At 36.0% G+C, this 22929-nt stretch overlaps 1 protein-coding gene and 1 non-coding gene across 4 annotated transcripts in view; both read left to right on the forward strand.

The window, feature by feature from the left end:
- LIN52 (lin-52 DREAM MuvB core complex component) overlaps positions 1 to 22929 on the forward strand; it is an 84445-nt gene that overhangs the window by 1467 nt on the left and 60049 nt on the right. For 2 of the 3 annotated variants that reach the window (XM_024568480.4, XM_024568478.4), the window contains exons 2-5: positions 842 to 916; positions 2158 to 2195; positions 5528 to 5594; positions 7299 to 7382. In XM_024568480.4, the coding sequence (XP_024424248.1) occupies positions 842 to 916; positions 2158 to 2195; positions 5528 to 5594; positions 7299 to 7382 (264 nt within the window). The remainder of the gene's footprint in view (positions 1 to 841; positions 917 to 2157; positions 2196 to 5527; positions 5595 to 7298; positions 7383 to 22929) is intronic. The other variant, XM_024568479.4, reaches the window with a different exon arrangement.
- On the forward strand, positions 10907 to 11034 carry LOC112312084 (small nucleolar RNA SNORA69). Its single transcript, XR_002975531.2, has one exon. It is a non-coding gene; the product is annotated as a small nucleolar RNA SNORA69 (small nucleolar RNA).

Consider the following 22929-nt stretch of genomic DNA (forward strand, 5'->3'; position numbering starts at 1 on the left):
AAGAGATTTTCTCCTGCTTGGGTGATCTCTAGTTAAAATGCCCTTCTCTTCCCAGAAAAAACCAGAGGGGAGAAAGGGCATTTAAACAGTTAGCCAAGGGAATGGGGGATTCTTGTTTAACGGGCACAGAGTTTCAGTTTGGAAGGGTGAAAAGTTACCGAGATGGATTGTGATGAAGGTTGCACAACACTGTGAATACTTAATGCCGCTGAACTGTACACTTAAAATGGTAAATTTTGTTATGTATATTTCACCACAATTTAAAAAAAGTTAGCCAAGTGATAGAAGTATAAGTAATTTTTGTTAAAGTATTAGTTTATTAGGTTACTTTTTGATTTGTAAGTTTTGGAGATTTTAGAGCTCTGTTCCTTGTGTTTGATTTTTCTGTCTCAATTTCTTCTTTGGCTAGGAAGAGTATTGGAAACGTTATGTATTTTTTGCTTTGATCTTCTAGTCATCTTCATTGTTACTCTTTGCATTCTTGATTCTTAAAAGTTTTCAGTTTCATCTTTTACAAAGTTTCACTTCTCTGCCTAATCTTTTTTATTTAATCTGACAAAATCAAGTTGAGCCCTTTCTTTGAACTTAAATTCTAAATAAGTACATCATCCTAAAATGTTTCCCTGCCTAGCTCTCTCACTTTTATTTTTAGTGTTCTACCTGTCCTTATATTTAAAACTTAATTCAAATAATCTTGATTTGAAAAAAATAAGGGCACATGCCTAGGATCTGTAGACTTCTAGATGAATGACTGTTCCAGTATGTTGTGTTCTTTGAAATGTTATAAAATATAAATTAACATGTTTGTGTCATCTGGGCTCATCTGGGTTTTTTGTTCTAGGGACAGATCTGGAAGCATCTTTGTTAAGTTTTGAAAAACTTGACCGTGCGTCACCAGACCTTTGGCCAGAACAATGTAAGTTTTCGGTTTCGTTATATCAGAATTAATGCAGCAGAACCAGTGCTACATTGAGGGAGATTTTTGAAGAGATATCATTTAACTGTAATGGTTAAAATTTTAATTTTACTTCAGAGGGAAGATTCTGAATTCTGTGGTCCAATGTTAACAATAGCTATTTGGTGGTTTAATCTTTTCAGGATACAGAGCAACTCAGAAAGCCTTTTAAAAAAAAGTCTGTAATACAGAGATATGTAATGTATTTCCTCACCTCCTTCGATCACTCTTATAAAATCATCATTAATAGTTTGGTATAATCCTTTTGACCTTTTTTATGCTTATTCAGTTAAGCAAATAAACACATATTGTAAAGTATATAGGAGGATTTTTAGTTTTGGGGGGCATAATGATGGAGTCATATGTACATGGTCTATAGCTTAACTTATTCTACCCAGTAGAAGTAATTTATTAATAAATCCTTCCATGTTACACTAGATGTAGATGTACTTTATTCTTTTGAAGAATTTCATTGTATAAATACATTACAGTTTATGTATTCATACCCTATTTTGGAATCTAAGTTACATCCAGTTTTTGATATTACAAATGATTTAATAATGACTATTCTTGCACAACTATCTCGGTGCGCATGGAAGAGGATGGCTGTGTATGAGAGTGCTCATTTACTCACATACTATCTGATGTCGAATGTTACTGATCTTTATTGTTTTTAGTTTGTGTGTCCCTCAGTGAGATTGAGCATCATTTTATTTTTAAATACCTGTTTTTTTATTTTTATGTTTTTTTATGTGATTCTTCCTGTGAGGTATTTAAATAAACAATTGGATTGGCAGAACAGCATACCTAAAATGGAGATTTAAACTTTTATTTGGTAAGACATATTGTATCTTGCCACTTTCCCATTCATCTAATTCCTGATCCTTCAAAGTTTCATTGAGGCATTATTTTCTCTGAGAAGCTTTTCCTGTCCCCTCAGTCTGATTTAATTTCCTTCTTTTTTTTTTTTCCCCCCCCCCTTTTTGGTGGTGGTGGTGGTAGTGGTAGGTGGGGGTCCTTCCATAGCACCTGGTACCTTTCTTGGAGCACTTAAACAATATTATAGTTACTGGTTTACTCTCTCTTCTCTTCCAGACAGTAAGCTCCTTAAAGATAAGGCTGTTTGCTTCTTATTATTTGAATCTTCTATGTCTGGGACACTTACATGTTTATTGAATAAATGATGTATTTTTTCTTTTTAGTACCAGGTGTTGCTGAATTTGCAGCCTCTTTCAAAAGTGTAAGTAATATTTTACTTACCTAATAAAGTTTATTCAATGTTTTGCTCCTTGGTAAAGGCTCAGTATCTCTTATTTCTTTGTTTTCAAGAATAATGTCATAGTCTTTAAATCACTTTGTATCTATAGCCTGGAAATCTCTTTATATTATTATCATGTTAATTGATGGTAAGGTCTTCCCCCTGTCCAAGTGCCCTATTTTGGCATTTTTGACCTTTTCCTATTAGCCTTTTTTCTTAGCTTGAATGCTTTCACTGTAAGGCGGCTGAAATATTTAATATCACACCAGCATTGTTTTTGCCCAAAGTATGATCTGCAGCTGTTCTCTTTTGTCTGTATGAGGCATTATGACCTTAACTTATACTTCCTTAGAGGATTTTTGAAACTTCTCAGTGGCTCATCAGAAACCAAAGGAAGACATCCATTAGAACCACAATTTTTCTGCTTCCAGAGGACCAGGCACTGCTAGATGCTGTATATATGTTCTCTTGTATATTCGCACAACTAGGAGAATATGATTATAATATTATAATACTATTTACATGGTGTTTACTATGTGCCAGGCACTGTTCTAAGCCCTTTAAATATATTATTTCATCTTCACAAAACCACATGAGGCATTTTCCAGACAAGGATATAGGCACAGAGTAATAAGGTTACCCGAGGTTATAGGCCGTATGTGGCACAATCGGACTTGGAACCCATTAGTCTGATTACTAGCATCCACACTCTTACCACCACACTTAGAAGCATTTCGGCCCAATGTCAAAAGCACTGACTGACAGAACACTTGGAAGATAAGTTATTTGCCCAAGTCTTAGTAGCAGACCAGGATTTGAATACAGGCCTGTCTGATTACAAAGCCCATGCTCTTTCTGGTAAACCATAACATCAGGGATTCATAATATAAAGCTCTCAGTACCATACTATATGTTTAGCATTCTCTACTCGTTATTGGAGTTTACAGTACTGAGTTAAATATTAACTTGGGGCCTTCTGAGCCTGTGGCTTTCAGGTCCCATGAAAGTATTTGTTCAGAGGGAGTCTGACTTTGTAGCCTCTTTTCATTTTTTTCAAGAGCCATGGTTGTGTGTAAACAGGCCTGTGCTCCATTAGCATGCAGAGTTTAGAATAGCATGGGGCTTTGGAGTCAGAAACACTTGGATCTGAATCCTGAGTCGGCTTCTTAATTATCTGTGATCTCAGCAACTTTTCTAACCTTTTTGAGCCTTAGTTTTTTCATCTGAAACTACTTCATAGGATTCTGAGTGACATAATGCATGTTAAACACTGTGCATAGTACCTGGGACATAAGAAACAATAGTCGGTAGCTATTAGTATTAAATCAGCTTTTGTCTCGTAGACGGAGCAGAAAGTACCTGATTTAATTTTTTAAAAAGATTTTATTTATGTATTTTTTTAGAGAGTGGGAAAGGAAAGGAGAAAGAGGGAGAGAAACATGGATATGTGAGAGAAACATCGATCAGTTGTCCCTTGCATGGCCCCAACCAGGACCTGGCCCACAACCCAGGCATGTGTCCTGACCAGGAATCGAACTGGCAACCTTTCAGTTTTGGGGAGAACACTCAACCCATTGAGCTACCCTAGTCAGGACTGATCTGATTTTTTTACATTCTTATTCATACTGACTTTCCAGTTTAGTTCATTGTATGTGGTAACAACTACATATTTTGGTCTTAAATAAGTAGTTTTAAAATAACTTTTATTAGAGTATGTTATTTTTTGAAAATTTGGTTAAGTATCTACATCTTTCTCTAGAAGTATGCACAAACATACTGAGTTTTATTTCTAGGGGTTCAGGGTCATCCCAGGTCCCCTGGTATAATGTTTCCTGAAATGGCGAATTTGACGTAGGGCCTTCTGGGGGAGGTAGTATAGAGTAGTGATTCTGAACTTGTACTACGTGGACTTTGAGTTCTGGCTCCACTAGCTGTGTGACCTGAGGCAGGAGATTTGTAATCTTCTTGTACATTAATTTTTTTCTTTTGTAAAATGAGAATAATAATACCTGCTTCATAGGGTTGATTTAGAAATTAAATGACAATGCATGTAAAGTGCTTTGCTGGTCACATAGTGTTGGGTAAATTTTTAAAAAGAAAAGGGGCTCAAAGCGGAAGTCGTGTTTCTCAGCTGTACCCCTGCCTGTACAACAGAATTGTCAGTGTGAAATACCTGTGTAATGTTTCTTGCTCTATTCTCTCCACTGGACTCTCCCCCACTCTGATATTTTAAGTCAGCATCTGGGGGATGGCCAGGTCATTTTTTTAATTTGTTTTGTTTGTTATATCATAGATGATTCTTACTTGCAGCTAGGATTGAAAACTCGCCCAAAGCTATTCTAAGAATGGGCTCTTTGAAATTTTGTAAGTTCACTTTCAGAAACGAGAAGATAACTTAAAATTCTAAAGTTTTCTAAAACATCTATCATAAAATGAAATTTCAAGTGATGATCATTACAGTGTTCTTACAAATGGAGGATTTTCTCATTCTCAGCTCTTTATATCTCCTCTGCTAGACAGTGTTACCTCCTGGTTATTGTTTCAAACATTTCAGTTGGAAGCTTTTGCCAGAAATGAACTTCAAGTAATTTCTTTTTATTTATTTTATTTTAGTTTGAGAGTATGTTTATTAAAGCTGGGGACAGTGAAACCAAAGAAGGGCTTAGGGTAGAGGAAGCAGTAGGAGAGCGCCGAGGCGGGGCTCTGCTTTGACTCCCTAGAGTCACTGTAGGAAGGCAGTGAACCATGCTGGGATGTGTGGATTCACCGAGAAGTAAAAGTCACAGTGTCAGAAGTGACCCCTGCTGGGGCTGCTGTTTGCTCACTAAAAAGTCACAGGAAAGGGGGCCTTGGAGATGGGTTCGGTGGGTTAGCTTGGGACGAGCTGCCGCTGCCCATTGCTCCCCTAGTTGCAAGTTTCATGGGGGCCCTTTGAGTTTAGGAGAGAAAAGTGAAAATGCACACCTGAGAGGGAAGAAAAGCATGGGGTGTGCTCTTGGGAGAACCTGCAACAAGGCTTTTTTATTTTATTGCTGTACTAATCTGTTATGCATGAAACAATAACGGTAGTCAGACCTAATTCTTCCACGGTCATTTCTCTGAGACCAACTCTTAAGGATGAGCAGTATTATTTTGTAAGGTGACTGTTTATAGGCTATATCTGAACCTGGAGAAATCTGGGTTTTAGAAGTTATAATTTGCCATTATTTTCAAACAACCTGAATGCTGTGTGGCAAGCTACTTGTAAGAAGGAAGAGTGGGATCTCTTCTCACTTTGTATGTATCTGAATGGATATATTCTTATTTTTTGACAGCCTATTACTAGTTCACCACCCAAATGGATGGCTGAAATAGAACGTGATGACATCGACATGTTGAAAGGTAGCTACGCTGGGGACCTCTTACTTTTAACCTGATATTTATGCTCCCCCACAAACCACCTTCCTAGTTTTTCTCTCACCATTCCTGTAAAAGTATTTTTAGCTTCAAACTGCCTTCTATTAACTATTCTCGTTAATAGTTCATGTCTAGATACCTTCCTCACTTTCCCATGTGTAGAACTCCTTCTAATTTAAGACCTGCTCATAATGATTTCTTCTGCTGCTAAATTCCTTTGCTGTTACCTTTGTTTTATATAAAGCTTACAGTTAACAAAAAAGCTCTCACATAAATGTTCTCATTTATTCTCATAAAGGTTCTGAGTTAGGTATGATGATATATATCTACGATTCAAAGGTTAACTTAACCAAGATAGAAGGAAAAAATTTAAACTCTTATTTTTTATTTTAAGTATAGTCTCTTTCCATGATAAACAAGTGCCTTATTTAGGATTTACTGCTGTGCATTGTTGTCAGTACTGTTAATGGACAATCCCTTAGTGGATTAAGACCTGTCTTTTATTTCATTCTATCCAATCAATTTCTCCCATAAAGCGTTCTATAAATAGTGAATATTGTTGTTTGATAAATAACGTGGAACTCAATCACAAGCAGAAATTTAAATGAAAAAACATTAATTTTCCTTGATTTTTGCTCTACTTTATTTATTTATTTTTTAATCATCTTCTGGTGATAAGATTCATGATGATTGTGAAGTAATAGCCTGAAATGAATGTTAAAAATCTTGGACTCTTATGCTATTTAAGCAACTGAACAGGTCAAGAAAGTCTACGATTTATGCCAGATATTGATAATGAGTATGGCATGATAAATGGGAGAAAATAACAGCTTTATTTGATTTCAGAGATAATTCATTGTTCTGTACGAAATGCTTAAATGCAGATTTCCCTCCTCCAACTGTGGAAATAATAAGTCTCAAGGGCATTTTGGGTTCATTGTTCTAATGTCCCAAACATACATTTATATAATTTGCCATCAGTGTGCATTTTCTAAGGAAACTTTACATTTTAATAAGGGATGATAGTATTATCTTCCATATATATTGACCCATGTCTTAAACCTAAAAGGAATTTCATGCTATGCTATTTAAATGAAAATCTGGGAAAGTAAGTTTTTATTTCAAGTATACTGTATTTTATAGGTATTTGATTTGAAGGGAAAGTTTGGATTAATATTTAGTTTTGTTTTCTAAACTTAGGGAAATGGGGAACAGTACATGCTTAGTCACTGTTTTATTGTTAATTGAAATAATGAAGACAATAAAAGACAGTGGAGACTGTGTCCATTTTGTAAGACGGATCTTGTCTGTAGGCTCTCTCAGGGCTGCGTCAGGTCACAAGGTTTTGTATTTTAGTGGTGCGTTCATTTCGTGTGATAGGCAAAAGGAATGGTATAAAAGGACCCTTAGGATAAGACACATAATTTACTGTTGTGTTTATGCCGACTGTCCTCTCATAGTGGGTGAGCTCATCTGAGGCATTTTGCAGTAGTGGGAAAAATTCAGTGGGGTGTATGTGTGTGTGTGTGTAGGGGGAAAGGTTAGATGAGAAAAGAAATAGATTTATTTTCTGCTTATTTGATAGAAATTAAGCTTAAAAACTTTTATAACAAGGATTCCCAACTCAAATGAGTTGTTACTAGAGAACAGTAGAAAGAAATGGTATTGAAATGAATGATTCTGTTTCAGAACTGGGGAGCCTCACCACAGCTAATTTGATGGAGAAGGTACGAGGCCTACAGAACCTGGCCTATCAGCTGGGGCTGGATGAGTGTGAGTACCCAGGTCACATTTAATCAGGGTTTTTGATTGTGTATTTCATGGTGAGTTCTAGCTGCAATACAGAAGGTATCTTTATTATGTTTTATGAAGATAAGCCATTGTAATTTATTTTTTGTATTTTGTTTATCAAATTATATTTTATTGATTATGCTATTATAGTTGTCCTATTGTTTTTCTCCCCTTTATTCCCCTCCACTCTGCACCCGCATCCCACCAGCATTCTGCTCCCCCACTTAGATCATGTCCGTGGGTTGTACCTATAAGTTCTTTGGCTTCTCCATTTCCTATACTATTAACCTCCCCGTGGGGGAGGGTAGAGAGACTGAAATGATGACCTCATGTACTCATGACCCGGCTTCAGTAGTAGTAGTAGTAGTAGTAGTAGTAGGCTTCAGTAGTAGTAGTAGTAGTAGTAGTAGTAGTAGGCTTCAGTAGTAGTAGTAGTAGTAGTAGTCGTCATCGTCGTCGTCGTCAACATGGCCAATCTGTTGACTTACACCAACCTCCCAACCTCCCATGATTATTTTAAAGCAAATCTCAGGCATCATATTACCTCACGGTCAAATAACTTCATATGTGATTGAAAAAACGAGGACTCTGCTTTATTTCCTCCCTTCCTTCCTTCTTTCCTTCCCTTCTCTTAAAATATAACTACAATTCCATAATTATGCCTAAAAAGTTTTAACAAACTTTCTCAGTGTCATCAAATAGCTGATCAGGATTCAGATTTCCCTGGTTGACTTATAATTGTCTTTGTACAATTAATTTGAGTCAGGATTTGAATAATACTCACATATCATATTTGGTTGACAAGTCTCTTAAGTTTCTTTTAGTGTGTCATAGTTCCACCTCCCTTTTATTTTCCCTTGCCATTTGTTAAACCTAGTTATTTGTTCTGTAGAATTTTCCACATTCTAGATTTTGTCGCTTACATCCCTGCGGCAGTGCTTAGTATGTTCATCTATGACTTTTTATTTCCTGGTAGTTAGAAAAGGTGATGTATACTTTCATCAGAAGGTATATTATGTCTGTCTCTCTTTGTGATGTTAAGATTAATTAGTTGATAAAGTTATTGCTAGTTTTATATATTATTTATTGTAAAATTCTCCATCAGTCTTAAACTTGGCGTTTTAGCAGCCTTTGATAACTGCCTAGGTCCACTATTTTATTATAGGTTGGAAAATAGTCATATTCTAATTATGTCATTCCTTTTTATTAGCTAGAATTTTTTAATGATGGTCTTTATCTTATCAACTGTTATTACATTGACTGAATAAATGGTTATTTCTTTTTATCAGTTTTTAGAACGTGTCAGTTACTTAAGCATCAATAAAGTCTATTATAATGGCTTTCCACTGAATCAGAAACTTGTTATGGATTCTTGTAGTTTTAGTTTTTAATTTGCACAGTTAAAACCATTATTGTTTGATGTATTTCTAAAACTTAAGGCTTTGAAGTTGGGGGGATTTGATGTCACCTAATCAGCCACCTGAAGCACTAAACCAAAACTCTGCAACAGAAATGCTCATTTCTGCCAGAAAAGTCCCATGAGCACAGCTGAGATTTTTCAAAATTATTTTCCAGTCAAAATTCAGCCTTATTTAAACTTCTCTGGCAGTTCTTTGCAACTGATTGTCATTTTCCTTGCTCATAAGGAATTAGCTGACAAATAAAATAGTTTTTAAGTTTAGAATTGGAAAGAATTACATTGATATGTATCAGACTCCTTGGATACAGTCTGTCTTTGCTTTATTGTGTATAGTGTATTTGCATAAAAACAAGATGACATTTACTTGATACCCTAAGCTGGTATTTGATATCTCAATCCTCTTTCCTGCATTAATTGAGAGAATGACATGGATGAAAAACAAGCAATAGGAATTGATGAATCCCCAAGGACCAGTGATCCTGTTTTCATGCAAATATCTGCACTGATAAAGATGATGGAAAGAAAAAAAATGCAAAAAAAATTTGTCCTCAAAACATGATTGCTTGTCACTTCCCAGAGCATTGTTAAAATGTTAGTATGGGGCTGATAGTAACTTGATTGTGTCTTTCAAAAGACAGCCCCTGCCCTTGATTTGGTACATGATTATGTCTCAGATAACCCTTTTGGTGTGCAGATTTGTGAATGCACTAATTTTTTGTATAGGCATTTATAGGTTTTCATGACTGGGGCCTCTTGGCTTCATTTGGGCAATTAATTTATATGAAACTCCCATGAAATATGTAGAAATACAAGAAATTGTGAACTACTTTACCATATAAAGGATTCCATTTCTGTTTCTTTCATCCGAGCTCATTGTCCTGTTGTACTGGAAGTGTTGTAGTCACCTTCTAACTACCTTATCCAAGTCTATCTTGTTTGCCACTACTGGTTTAATTTTTCTGAAGTATCATTTCTTCTGTCTGACCTTTGCTTGTAAGTCATTAGTATTACTTCATTACCGACATGATAAAATTCAGATTGCTTTGCATGGCATTCAAAATTCTTTACTCTCTGGCTCTAGCCTAATCACTAGCCTTCTTTCCTACTTCTCCACCTAAAACACCGTGCACTGTTCCCGTTTGACATACTCAGTCTTCCCAGAGCACTTTACCATCTTAATTGCCTTCATGCTATTCTATTCCTTTTTCTCAGTCCCCCCTGACCTATTTGTAATAGAACTTTTATTCATCCTTCACTATTGTGCCCAGTATTTGCCTCTTTCGTCAGCCTTTCCTTTTCAAACTTGATATGGAAAGTGAACTCTTCTTTGGTCTCCCAAATTACTCTAGTTTATTTTGTATGGCACTTTCCCCATTTGGCATTTGGGGAGATTTTTGGTATAAGTCTAATCTCTTGGATTGATTATAAGTTAAGAATCATATTTTGGGGCTTTATAATCCATAGATAACTTGGAGTATAGAAAAATGTGCAATATGTATTTTTTGATTGAATGAATAATCAACTACAGATGCCTTCAAATGAAATGACAGAATTTTTCTAATGAAATTCATTGACTTAAAACTGAAAAGGTAGAAAATTCTGGAAAATTTTCTATTTCTGGACAGCTCATGGTTTAGTGATGAAAAGTAATATTCAAAGGTCTTGTAATATCTGGAACTTTTCCTCTTATGACAGTGGATGATCAGCCACACATAGTAAAGATAGTGTGAAGCTTGTTGATAATGGTTTGGTTTTATCTTACACCGGAACCCTATTCATCTCTATTATCGCCTGGGCGTGATCTGGACTTAGTCTTGTAAGTTGCAACAGTACATAGCTTGCTTTATTGCTAAGGCCCATTGAACTCTTGTGAATCTTAATGAATTCTCTGCCATTTTTACCCTTAAAAAAATTATCCCTCTGTCATTTAAGGCTAGAAACCTTTTTAGTAGTCATGCAGATGACCTGCTAAACATGCTTTAGATGGGGGTATTGCCATCTAAATATTAAGATCAGTCATGAATGTTTATGTCTTTCTCTTTACTTACATATTTTTTAATTTCTTTCAACAATACTTTTAGTTTTCAAAGCGTAAGTTTTACACTTCATTTATTAAAATGTATTCATAAGTCCTGCTGAAAGAAAATCTTGTGTTGATCATTTTTTATTTTGCCTTTATGAGGATAAAATCATGACAGACTGACATGAACAATTCTGAATTTTAAAAAAAGTATTCATATTTTTGATGTATTATAAGTGAAATTATTTTCTTAATTTCATTTTCTGTTTGCTTGTTGCCACTGTAGAGAAATGCAATTAATTTTTGTATATGCATTTTATATCCTGCAACTTAACTCATTTTTAGTTCTAATTGTGTTTCAGTAGATCACTTAAGATTTTCAATACCCTAAATTAGGTCATCTGCACATAGAGATAGTTTTACTTCTTCATTTCCCATATGGATATTTTATTTCGTTTTCTTGCCTAATTGCCTTGGCTAGTAAGTCTAGTACAGTGTTAAATAGAAGTGGTGAGAGTGGACATACTTGTCTTCTTCCTAATCTTAGGGAGAAAGCATTATGATGTTAGCTGTGGGTTTTCTGTAGATGCTCTTTGTCAGGTTAAGGAAGTTATCTTTTATTCTTTGTTGGGTTTTTTTTTTTATCATGAAGAGGTATTGAATTTGATACATTTGTCCTTGATTACATTTTACTGTATACTATAAAACAGTAAACAGATTGAGACTTCCCCATTTAAACTTGATATTTCATCCCAATAATCTAATTGATGAAGCTGTGTGTACCAGAAACTAATTGATACCACTTTCTTTGGTGGTAGTACCAAAGAAAAACTTCTGCTTCAAGCTAGCCTGTGTTGTAGTAGACTTCTCTACCCTCTAGGCATGTGATTTTTGAAAAAGTGGCTGTTTATATTTAGCAGTCTAGATAAAATTCTAAAGAACATTTAGCTCTTTTCATTTTTTAATTTTAATCTATGGAGGAGGGCAGGGAGAGAATAATTGGCACTCTTATACCCTGAATATTCTTCTCTGTGGCTTGACGTTGGAGTTATTTGTCTGGCGTGCTTTATAAGCTCTGTTCAGTCCTACCTCTGCTAACTTGACTGATTGAAGAGAAAAATCATCTAGCCTTGAACCTCTAGATGGCAGCATGAGTCTTACTGTACTACTAGTTTTTCCTCTACCACTGTCTGTTGAACTGTGTTTCTTTCTTTCTTTTTTTTTTTTTTACTCCCCCTCCCCTCACCCACCAGGACCTTGAACTGTGCTTCTGATTTAGGTAAAAAATTTCTTGTGACTTTACCAGACAACTTGCCTAACTTTGTTGATGCCTTGCTTGATTTTTAGCCTTTTGTTTTTATTTTCATCTCTCCATCATTTTTTCCAAACAACTTCTTAAGCAATCTGTATTTTGTTTGTTTACTTTTTTGTTGAATTTATTTATTGGGGTGACATAGGTTAAGAAAATTATATAGGTTTAAGATTTTGTAACACATCATCAGTATATTGTATTAATATTATGTGCTCACCACCAAAAGTCAAGTCTTCTGTCACCATTTATCCCCCCTTTACCTTCTTTTACCTGCCCCACCTCCTTTCCCTCTGGTAATCACCTACTGTTGTCTGTGTCTGTGAGGGTTTTTTTTGGGGGGGGGGTTGCTTAATCCCTTCACCTTTTTCGCTGAGTCACCCAACACCAACCCCCTAACAACTGTCAGTCTGTTTTCCATATCTGTGAGTCTGTTTCTATTTTATTTTTGTATTTTGTTCATTAGATTCCACATATAAGGGAAATCATATGGTATTTGTCTTTTTCTGTCTGGCTTATTCCACTTAGTATAATACTCACAAGGGCCATACATACTGTCGCAAAAGGTAAAATTTCCCTCTTTTTTATAGCCAAGTAGTATTCCATTGTGTAAATGTACCACAGCTTTTTCATTCACTCCTGCACAATGGGCATTTGAGCTGCTTCTGAATCCTGGCTATTACAAATCGCACTACAGTGAACATAGGGGGGCGTATATTCTTTCTAATTAGTGTTTTAGGTTTCTTCAGATATATTCCCAGAAGTGGAATCGCTGAGTCACAAGGCAGATGCATTTTTAATTTTTTAAGGTAACTTCATACTGCTTCCCACAGTGGCTGCACCAATCTGCATTCCTACCAACAGCACACAAATGTTCCCTTTTCTCCTTGACAGCCATCCTGACTGGTGGGAAGTGATAACTCATTGTGGTTTTCATTTGTATGTCTCTGATGGTTAGTGACGTTGAGCTATTTCATATGTATACTGGCCATCTGCATGTCCTTTCTGGAGAAGTGTTTATTCCCATCTTTTCATTGGGTTGCTTGTTTTTTCAGTTGAGTTGTATAAGTGCTTTATAAATTTTGGATATTAACCTCTTATTAGATATGTCATTGGCGAATATGTTCCCCCCTTCAGTGCATTGTCTTTTCATTTTGCTGATAGTTTCCATTGCTGTGCAAAAACTTTTTAGTTTGATATAGTCCCATTTGTTTATTTTTCTTTTGTTTCCCTTGACCGAGGTGATATAGCAGAGAAAATATTGTTGTGAGAAATGTTTGAGATTTCACTGCCTATGTTTTCTTCTAGGATTTTTATGGTTGTAAGTGTAGCATTTAAGTCTTTAATCCATTTTGAGTTTGTTCTCGTGTATGATGTATGAAGGTGGTCTGGCTTTATTATTTTTTTTGCACATATCTGCCCAGTTTTCCCCACACCATTTACTGAATAGACTGTTTTGCTTCCTTTGTCAATTATTACTTGACCATAAAGGTCTTGGCTCTCTATTCTGTTCCATTGACCTATATGTCTGTTTTTATGTCAGTACCATGTTATTTTTTATTACTATGGCCTTGTAGTGTAGGGTATCAGGCAATGTGATTCCTCCAACTTTGCTCTTCTTTCTCAGGATTGAGTTGGCTATTCAGAGTCTTCTGTGGTTCCATATAAATTTTTGGATGATTTGTTCAGGTTCTGTGAAATATGCCATTGGTATGTCGATAGGAATTGCACTGAGTCTATAGATTGCTTTGGGTACTATGGACATCTTTAAAAAATTTTTTTAAATTGATTTTTAGAGAGAGAGGAAAGGAGATAGTGAGAAAGAGAGAGAGATCGATTTGTTTCACTTATTGATGCATTCATTGGTTGATTCTTGTATATGCCCTGACTATGGATTGCACCCAAAACCTTGGCGTACTAGGACAGCACATTAATCAACTGAGCTACCTGGCTAGGGCCTTCCTGTTGTTAATTCCTCCATTCATGAACATATATGCTTCTATTTATTTGTATGTTCTTCATTTTCTTTCCTCAGAGTCTTATAATTTTCTAAGTAGAGGTCTTTTACATCCTTGATTATATTTATTCCTAGGTATTTTATTTTATTTTTTATGCAATTGTAAAGAGGCCAACATCCCTGATGAATATAGATGCTAAAATGTTCAACAAAATATTAGCAAACTAGATCCAGCAACACATTAAAAAGATCATATATCATAATCAAGTGGGATTTATTCCAGGGATACAAAGTTGGTGCAGTATCCACACATCAATAAACGTGATACACTACATAAATAAAAGGAAGGATAAAAACCACATGATTATATCAATAGATTCAGAAAAGCATTCGATAAAATCCAGCACTCATTTTTGGTAAAAATTTATGGAAACAGAGGGAACATACCTCAATGTAATAAAGGCCATATATGACAAACCCGCAGCCAACATCAAACTCAGTGGGCAAAAATTACAAGCATTTCCCTTAAGATCAGGAATAAGACAAGGATACCCACTTTCACCATTCTTATTGAATATAGTACTGGAAGTCCTAGCCACAGCAATCAGACAAGAAGAAGAAATAAAAGGCATCCAATAGGAAAGGAAGAAGTAAAATTGTCATTATGTGCAGATGACATGATACTATATAGAAAAAACCCTAAATATTCCACAAAAAATTTATTAGAACTGATAAATGAATTCAGTAAAGTAGCAGGATACAAAATAAATATCCAGGAATCAGTTGCATTTTTAAAAGGATTTTATTTATTTATTTTTAAAGAGAGGGAGAAAGAGGAAGAGAAACAGGGGTCAGTTGCCTCTCCTTCACACCCCAGTTGGGGACTGAACCCACAACCCAGGCATGTGCCCTGACTAGGAATCAGGCTGGCAACCTTTCACTTTGCAGGACAATGCTCAACCAGCTGGACCCTGCCGAGCCACACTGGTCCGGGCAGTTGCATTTTTATACACCAATAATGAACTATCAGAAAGGGAAACTAAGAAAACAATCCCATTTACACTAGCCATGTATATTTTTGATGCTCAGAGTCTTTTCATTTCTCTATTGTCAGAAATAACATTTTGCTTTCGATTAAAGAGATTGGTAGGTGAAAATTCTCAAAATGTGATAGTTTAATTCTTTAGCTTCTATACCTGAATATAAGACCCTCAAAATGGATTCAGTACTCTCATTTCAAGTTATCTTGTTCTGTTCTTTGACTCTGTTGGTATTTTGTGATATTAGACAATGTCAGAGTATATTAAAGCAGGAATGTTAGCTAAAATTTATAAAATAAACTTTTAAGTCCTTAGAGAAGAATTTAATTGTTCAAAAATTAAGTTTTCAGGTATGTAGCCATTTTCAGTGATGAAATAATAGCAAAAGAATGAAGCGTTCATTTCAGCAACTCTTTGAGTGCCTATTTCCTGCAAGGCTCTGTAGGGCCTGTGAAGATGAGTAAGACATAATCACTGCCCTTGTGCAAATTAAAATCTAGTAGGAAAGGGAGATAAGACAGTTAAGTAAATGGTTCTTCATAGAAGGTAGAAGAGATAAGCTCCATAAGAGTACAGAGAACTGGGAATAGGGGAGAAGAGGGCAATTAACAGTAGATTGCTATAGGAGTGCCAGCTAAGTTCATCTTACATGTCAACATGGATTGATGAGTAAGGATCGCCTAGGTCTGTTTAATTGAGAAGGATTTTGAGGAGTCAAGATTCAGTAGTCAGTCAGTGTTGTCTGCTATGGACAAGGGAAAGGAGTGTGGTAGTATTTGTTATTTCTGGACCATTGGAAATATGCCTTCAAGAACACATAGGAAATGGGAAGGGACCATATTCCAAGAGGAATGGGAAAAAAAACCCCAGCTGAGTTTGAAAGAACTGTTATGCTCAAGGAATAGTTCATAAGGAGCCCAGGTTATATTAGGGGTCATTAGAACTAAAACTAGGAGGGAGATAGGTGCTAGACTGAAGAGGGCCTTGAACTGTAGAGGGTGAGGAGTCAGACTCATAGGTCATAGGGAGCATCTAAAATGTCTTTCGATCGTCTTTATGACTGTAACATTAACTATATGTTTACTATAGATGTTTTGTGAGATACTTTACTAAAAGAGACTGTATCACAAATCTGTTTATTGGAAAGATAAAGAAAAAAGTGAAAATAACCTAGCATTACCACTAAGAGATAACCACTATTGACATGTGATGTGTTCACTGGCCCTCCCTTTTCCCTTTATGTATGGATGTGTGCTTAAATCCCTGTGTGCCCCTGCATTTACACAAACTTGCCTTTTTTAAAAAAGATTTTATTTATTTTTAGAGAGAGGGGAAGGGAAGGAGAAAGAGAGGAAGAGAAACATCAATGTGTGATTACCTCTCATGTGCCCCCTACTGAGGGCCTGGCCCACAGCCCAGGTGTGTGCCCTGACTGGTACTGGAACCAGTGACCCTTTGGTTCACAGGCCAGCGCTCAGTCCGCTGAGCCACACCAGCCAGGGCTACACAGACATGCCTTTTAACATAACTGAGACTAAAGTCTGTGTATGTAGTTTTAGCCTGTACATACTTTTCTTTTTCATTTATTCTATCCTAAGCATTTTTTCTGTATCATGAAAAATTCTACCACTGAAAATTTCTGAGTAGGGAAGTTGCATACCTTTAGAAGACAGTAGTGCATAGACTGGAGTAGAATAATAGAGACAGGAGGCTGGAAGCTATTGGAGTTCCGGCAAGAAGAATTGAGGGTTTGAATGGTGACACTGAGAATACAAAGAAGCGCACCGACAATACATGCTCAAGTCTGTCGTTTTCAGGAGTAAGTAGGTAACTGTCTCGATAGGTCTTAAGGAGTAAATTGAAATTAAGAGTTTATCATGATGTTTTGAGCCTGGTTAATGACAGGGAAGTTAGAAGGAAGAGAAAGATTTGCTTAAAGAAAAAAGTCACCTGCCCTGGCTGGTGTGGCTCAGTGGACTGAGTGCCAGCCTGCAAACCAAAGGGTCGCCGGTTTGATTCCTGGTCAGAGCACATGCCTAGAGGTTTCGGACCAGGTGGCAGGTTGGGAGCGTGTGACGGGCAACTGATTGTTGGTTCTCTCCCTTTCTTTCTCCCTCCCTTTCCCTCTCTCTAAAAATAAATAAGTAAAATCCTTTTTTAAAAAAGGAAAAAATCACCTAATTCTTTTTACATGTCCCTTAGTAGGTAGGCACCTTAATTTTCATAGTAATAAGTAAAAGCCATTAGTATAGGTTGGTGCTGTTAACAGAATTAAAGCAATGCTCTTGTCAAGTATAGTCACATCACCTGGGCAACAGGAAATGTTTTAGATAGTTATTTTTTTCTCAGAGAACTGAATTTATGAAACAAAATATCAATGACTTCCCAAGTGGATTTGTAGAGTCCCTATACTCTTTGTCTTATTATTAAGCCTCTAAATTAAATAAATTACTGTGGTATATAGTTTTCTTATATAATAGTACTTTTTCATTTAGTTACCTATCTATAGCTATTCAGGAAATTGTTACGGCCTTTGTATATAGTAGCTGACCAAATCTTTAACTCTGAAAAAATTTCAGAAGTTTAAATTTGAAGTAAGAGTAATTGGCCTAAAATATTTGATGTTGATGCATCTGTTAATTAACAGCTCTCTTTGTGTTACATGAGCACCAGGGTAAACTCCTAGGAGTGAAGACTGCATTTTACATGTAGCTGGAGATTTGGGGATCTCTAATGGAGAATGAAACACACTGCCAAGCTGCCTTCCACAAAGGCGCTACGTACCCCTGCAGCCTTGCTAACACCAAGTATTGTCATTTTTAGAAGTCACTGCCACTAGATGTGCAAAATATTAATATCTTTTTATTTAATAATTTTTATTGTATTTTAATTACCATTTAGTCTCCTTATACCCCCCCCCACAATAAGTACACTGTTGTCCATAACACAGTATCTTGTTTTAATGTTCGTTTCTTCTCTTGTGAAAATGAAAGTCGTTTTCATGTTCCTTGATGCTGTCTGTTGACAAGGACTGGAAATTCAAGAAAGTATACATTTAAATTATTTTAACCTGAAAAGTAAAACCAGGGAACTTGATTAAAAAGTCCGTATGGCTCAGTGGGTTGAGCATTGGCCCATAAACTGAAAAGCTGCAGGTTTGAATTGGGTCAGGGCACTTGCCTGGGTTGAGAGTTCAGCCCTGGTTGGGGCACGTGTGAGAGGCAACCAACCTATGTCTCTCTCTCACATTGATGTTTCTCTGTCTCTCTCTCTCCCTCCCTTTCCCTCTCTCTAAAATAATAAATAATTTTTAAAAATCAACCTATAGTGGTGTAATTCGCATTTCTCAAATGTTAAATGAAACTTATTTTTGTTTTCTGCACTGCCATAGCATCTCACCATAGTCATTAGCATGGCATCCTATTTAAAAACTCCTAGACTTTATATTGTATTACTACCACTTGGAAGAGATCAAGGTTATTTCTTATAATTAGAAGTTGTCGATTTAGCCTTAAGTATTTTGTTTTTAAAAATATATTATGATAATGGGAAATAAAACATGCCATTATTTTTCATTTTCCCTTGGTTGACAAATTAAGATGCACAAAGCCTCAAATTACCTTTAAGGCCTATAAATGTTCATATCCTTTATCCATTAATCAAGTTATTTCATAAACCTAACATTGCCTCTGAAATGGCTTTATACACAAAGAGGATTTTATCATAAAATGCTTGCAGTATTTTATTCCCTTCTGAATTTTTTTTGTGTTGGGGGTGAGCAAGGATAGAGGAAAGTGGGCAGAACATAATTTAGATGAAGTTGGGTTCAAAGTAACATTCTGCACAATTCTACAAAATATATGATAGATAAGAAGATGAACATAATGAAATAAAGTTCAACATTAGGAGAATATCCAAGTGAATTATAGTACATCTGTACAGTAGAAGACAATATAGGCATTAAAATTCAGGTTATAGCCCCAGCTGGTGTGGCTCACTGCCTTGAGCGGGGGCCTGTGAGCCAAAGGATCACCCTTTCGATTCCCAGTCAGGGCACATGCCTGGGTTGCAGGTCAGGCCCCCAGTAGGGGGTGAGTGAGGCAACCACACAAAATCTTTATTATAAAATCATGTTATGGTATTAAAGACCATTTAATGACAGAAAAATGCTCATTATATGAAAGGATAATTGCAAGTGCAAAAATGCAGAACACAAAATCAGCAATTTCTTTTGCTTTGGGAGCATGGCATAAACAAATGACTGGAAGGAAACACACCAGTATGTTTCAATGGCTATCTTGAGTGATTTTTTTTCTTTAAAAATGTCTGAATTTTCCAGTTGTCAGCAATGAACACATTCTATTCTGTTGAGTAGGAAAAAAACTAAAAGTAAGGAAAAATTATATACCATTCTAAAAATAAAATTAGTTACTTGAAAGATCTACCTTCTACTTTCCTGTGCAGTTAAAATTTTAAACTCTTCTATGGACTGTTTTCTAAATAAAAATGACTATATCCATTAATAACAATGGATCATTTTAAGCAGGTGATGAATAGCAAGGTAAAGTTAATAACACTTCATTTTCCATCCTTAGCATGTTTTTCTGGAAGTAGAAATTGGGAAACAAAAGGAGTAGTAAGCTGTTGGGTCAAGAACCGGAGATGATCTAGTTGGAGCAAGAGGCATCTTTTCATCACCAAACACTGGCCAGATTTTCCAGTTTTATGTTTTCAGCCTTTCTTCTCTGTAGTTGGAGAACTGAAATCAGTATTAACTACTCCGTAGGAGCAAAGAACCACGCAGGGTGTTCAACACGCAGCCAATGGGCCGCATCTGGCTCAGGATGGCTATCAATGCGGCCCAACACAAAATCATAAATTTACTTAAAGCTGTTTTTTTTTGCTCATCAGTTTTCATTAGTGTTTGTATATTTAATGCATGGCCCAAGACAACTCATCTTCCCATGTGGCCCAGAGACACCAAAAGTTTGGACACCCCTGATTCTGTCTTTTTTTTTTTTTTTTCAATATTTTATTTATTTATTTTTAGAGGGAAGGGAGGGAGAAAGAGAGGGAGAGAAACATCAGTGTGTGGTTGCCTCTCACGCACTCCTTACTGAGGACCTGGCCTGCAACCCAGGCATGTGCCCTGACTGGGAATCGAACCAATGACCCATTGGTTCGAAGGCCTGTGCTCAATTCACTGAGCTACACCAGCCAGGGCTGATTTAGTCAGTCTTAAATGAAACTGCAGCTGTTTGGTTGATAAGTAAAATGGACCTAATGATTTTTTCCCCTTTGGCTTAGAATATAGTTTTCTTATGACAAAGAGGAGAACCAAATAATTGCAATAGGTGTGCATAAGAGTTGAGTTTCTTTCCCGGAGTTGGGTATAAAAGAATGATGGTTTCTGCTCCTGGAAAAAATAATTGGCATTTTCTGATTTTTTGCTCATTTATTAGTTTACTTTTTGACACTCTAGAGATTTCAACAAAATCAAGAATGTTTTTAAGTGTAATGTCAGTTCCTTTTTTTTAGTTTTTTCCACTGGTTTGTGTTAGAAATATGATCTGGGAGGGTGGTGGTATTGCACGGGATTTATAGATGATGACAAAGCACTTTGCTATAGGAACGCTAGAAAAATGACCGTTGATATGTAGACGAGAACTATATCTAACCTTTAAGTTTAAACTAAAAACTTGGCAAAAGCTGTTAATATTTGGTATAACTGAAAAAGATTTGAGAAATATAATAGAAAAAAAGGAATGATTTTTTTTAAAGGAAGGACTTCTACATTTAAATGTAGAAGACTACATTTAAAAATTGACTGGTTAATAGTGAAGAACTTTGAGAGAATAATTGAATCTAATAGGTTGAAGTTCTGGGTATAGAATGCAAAGTGAAAAGAACCAAAGTGAGATTTCAGGTGATATAAAAATATTCCACTGTTCCATCATTTTTTATTTAATAAACTTAAAAGTTTAAGTATAATATACATAAAGTACACATTATAGTGTACCCCTTAATGAATTTTCATAAGATAAATATTGCCATGAAACCATGACCAAGAACAGATCAAGAAATAGAACTTTTCCAATATACAAGGCCAATTTTTAGGAATCGTCGAGTCCCAGACCTCTGGTGTTACAGATACAGACACAAAACTCTTAAGGCCTCAGGGCAGCTACACAGCTCATTAGTTACAGAACCAGGAATCTGGAGCATGCTTTATGAAGAGGGAAGGGCAAGTAACACTTTTAAGCCTGCTATGTTTCTTACATGTGGTTTCCTGTTTAATTCTCACTGCTGTTCAACTATGCCCATTTGAATAGATGAAGTAACTAAGATTCACTGAGCTTCAATAACTTGCCAAAGTCACACAGCTAGTTACTTGCAAAACTGGGACTAGAATCCAAGTTTTCTAATTCTTAATCCAGGGGTATCATTGCTTCTTAGAATAGTAACAGTAGATGTATTTCTGGGTTTCACTCAAATTCTGACTTGGTAAAATACGTTGTTGTTTTTTTTCTTTTGGAAACTGGTAAATAAAACTCTGCCTCTATTTAACAGCTCATGTTTGATACTAGACACCAATCCGACACTTAGGAACTTTTCATTATAAGCAAGAGCAGATCAGAGACAATGTCTCATGCGTGTGGGTAAATACAATTGAAATCCATGAGCTAGATGTGAACTGCTTTTTCTGGGGTAGTGATGTCTGGGTTGAAACTCTCAGTATTTCTTCAGAACTGTTTTTATTCCATAGAGAATAAAATCTTAATATATAAGGTGAAAATGACATTTGGGTTCTCTGAAGTGTAAAATGGACCTTAAATCATCAAGGAGTCATGTAGGAACAAAATCGAAACCGTGTCAATTGCATCCTACATATCTCTAAAAAAAATCCCATTAACCTTTGTTTCTTGACAGACTCAGAATTTCAAAATCATGTTAGAGCTAATTTGGTTGAAATTTCATTCTATAGAGATGCACAGAGATTAGTATTGACTTGTGTATGGCTTTGTCGACACTCTTGGTTTGGTTTAGTTTTGTAGAAATTAGTTGGTAAAATTTCTGTTCTGTGATACTGCTTTCCAGAGAGATCTTGGGTTTGGGTTGATGTTTTCTAAACCTGTTAATGTCATCTAAATAATTGGGGGGCGGGGAGGTGAAAAAGTACAGCAGGGGATAGAATCTTCCTGTTTTCTTTTACAGAGGACTTTATAATCTTATAGAATAGACTGCAGGGGTGTCAGACTCATTTTCACCAGGGCCACATCAGCCTCGCCTTTGAAGGCCGAAATAATTTTAGGACTGTATAAATATAACTACTCCTTAACTTTTAAGGAGTTGAAATTACATTTGGCCCATTGAAGGCAACGGTGAGGCTGATGTGGCCCCCGGTAAAAATGAATTTGACACCCCTGGAATAGAGGGTCCAACAGTTAACTTATATTATTCTAGTCTTCAGTGGTGGTAATCTATTAACATCTTCTTTAAGAAATATACATTATTGCTTATCTTGGTTGTTTTTTTGACTTGCTGCATTGGAATAAGAGTTGCAGATTAATAAGCACTTATAGATTCTGGAAAAGTCTGGGGGTTTTGATTTGTTTTGCCTTTCCCCCCCTTTTCATTTTTTCCTTCCCTTATGTAGCAGCCTTTGTGGCTGAATGAATGTGAAAAACAAAGTTGGGTAGTTGAGAGCAGGATTGCTAAAGCCACAGCATTTTTAAGCTCATGCAGAGATGGTCCAGAAGAGTGTGGGCCATTAATGAACTCA

The sequence above is a fragment of the Desmodus rotundus genome, chromosome 7 (genome assembly GCF_022682495.2).
Source record: "Desmodus rotundus isolate HL8 chromosome 7, HLdesRot8A.1, whole genome shotgun sequence".
Taxonomy (NCBI): Eukaryota; Metazoa; Chordata; class Mammalia; order Chiroptera; family Phyllostomidae; genus Desmodus; species Desmodus rotundus.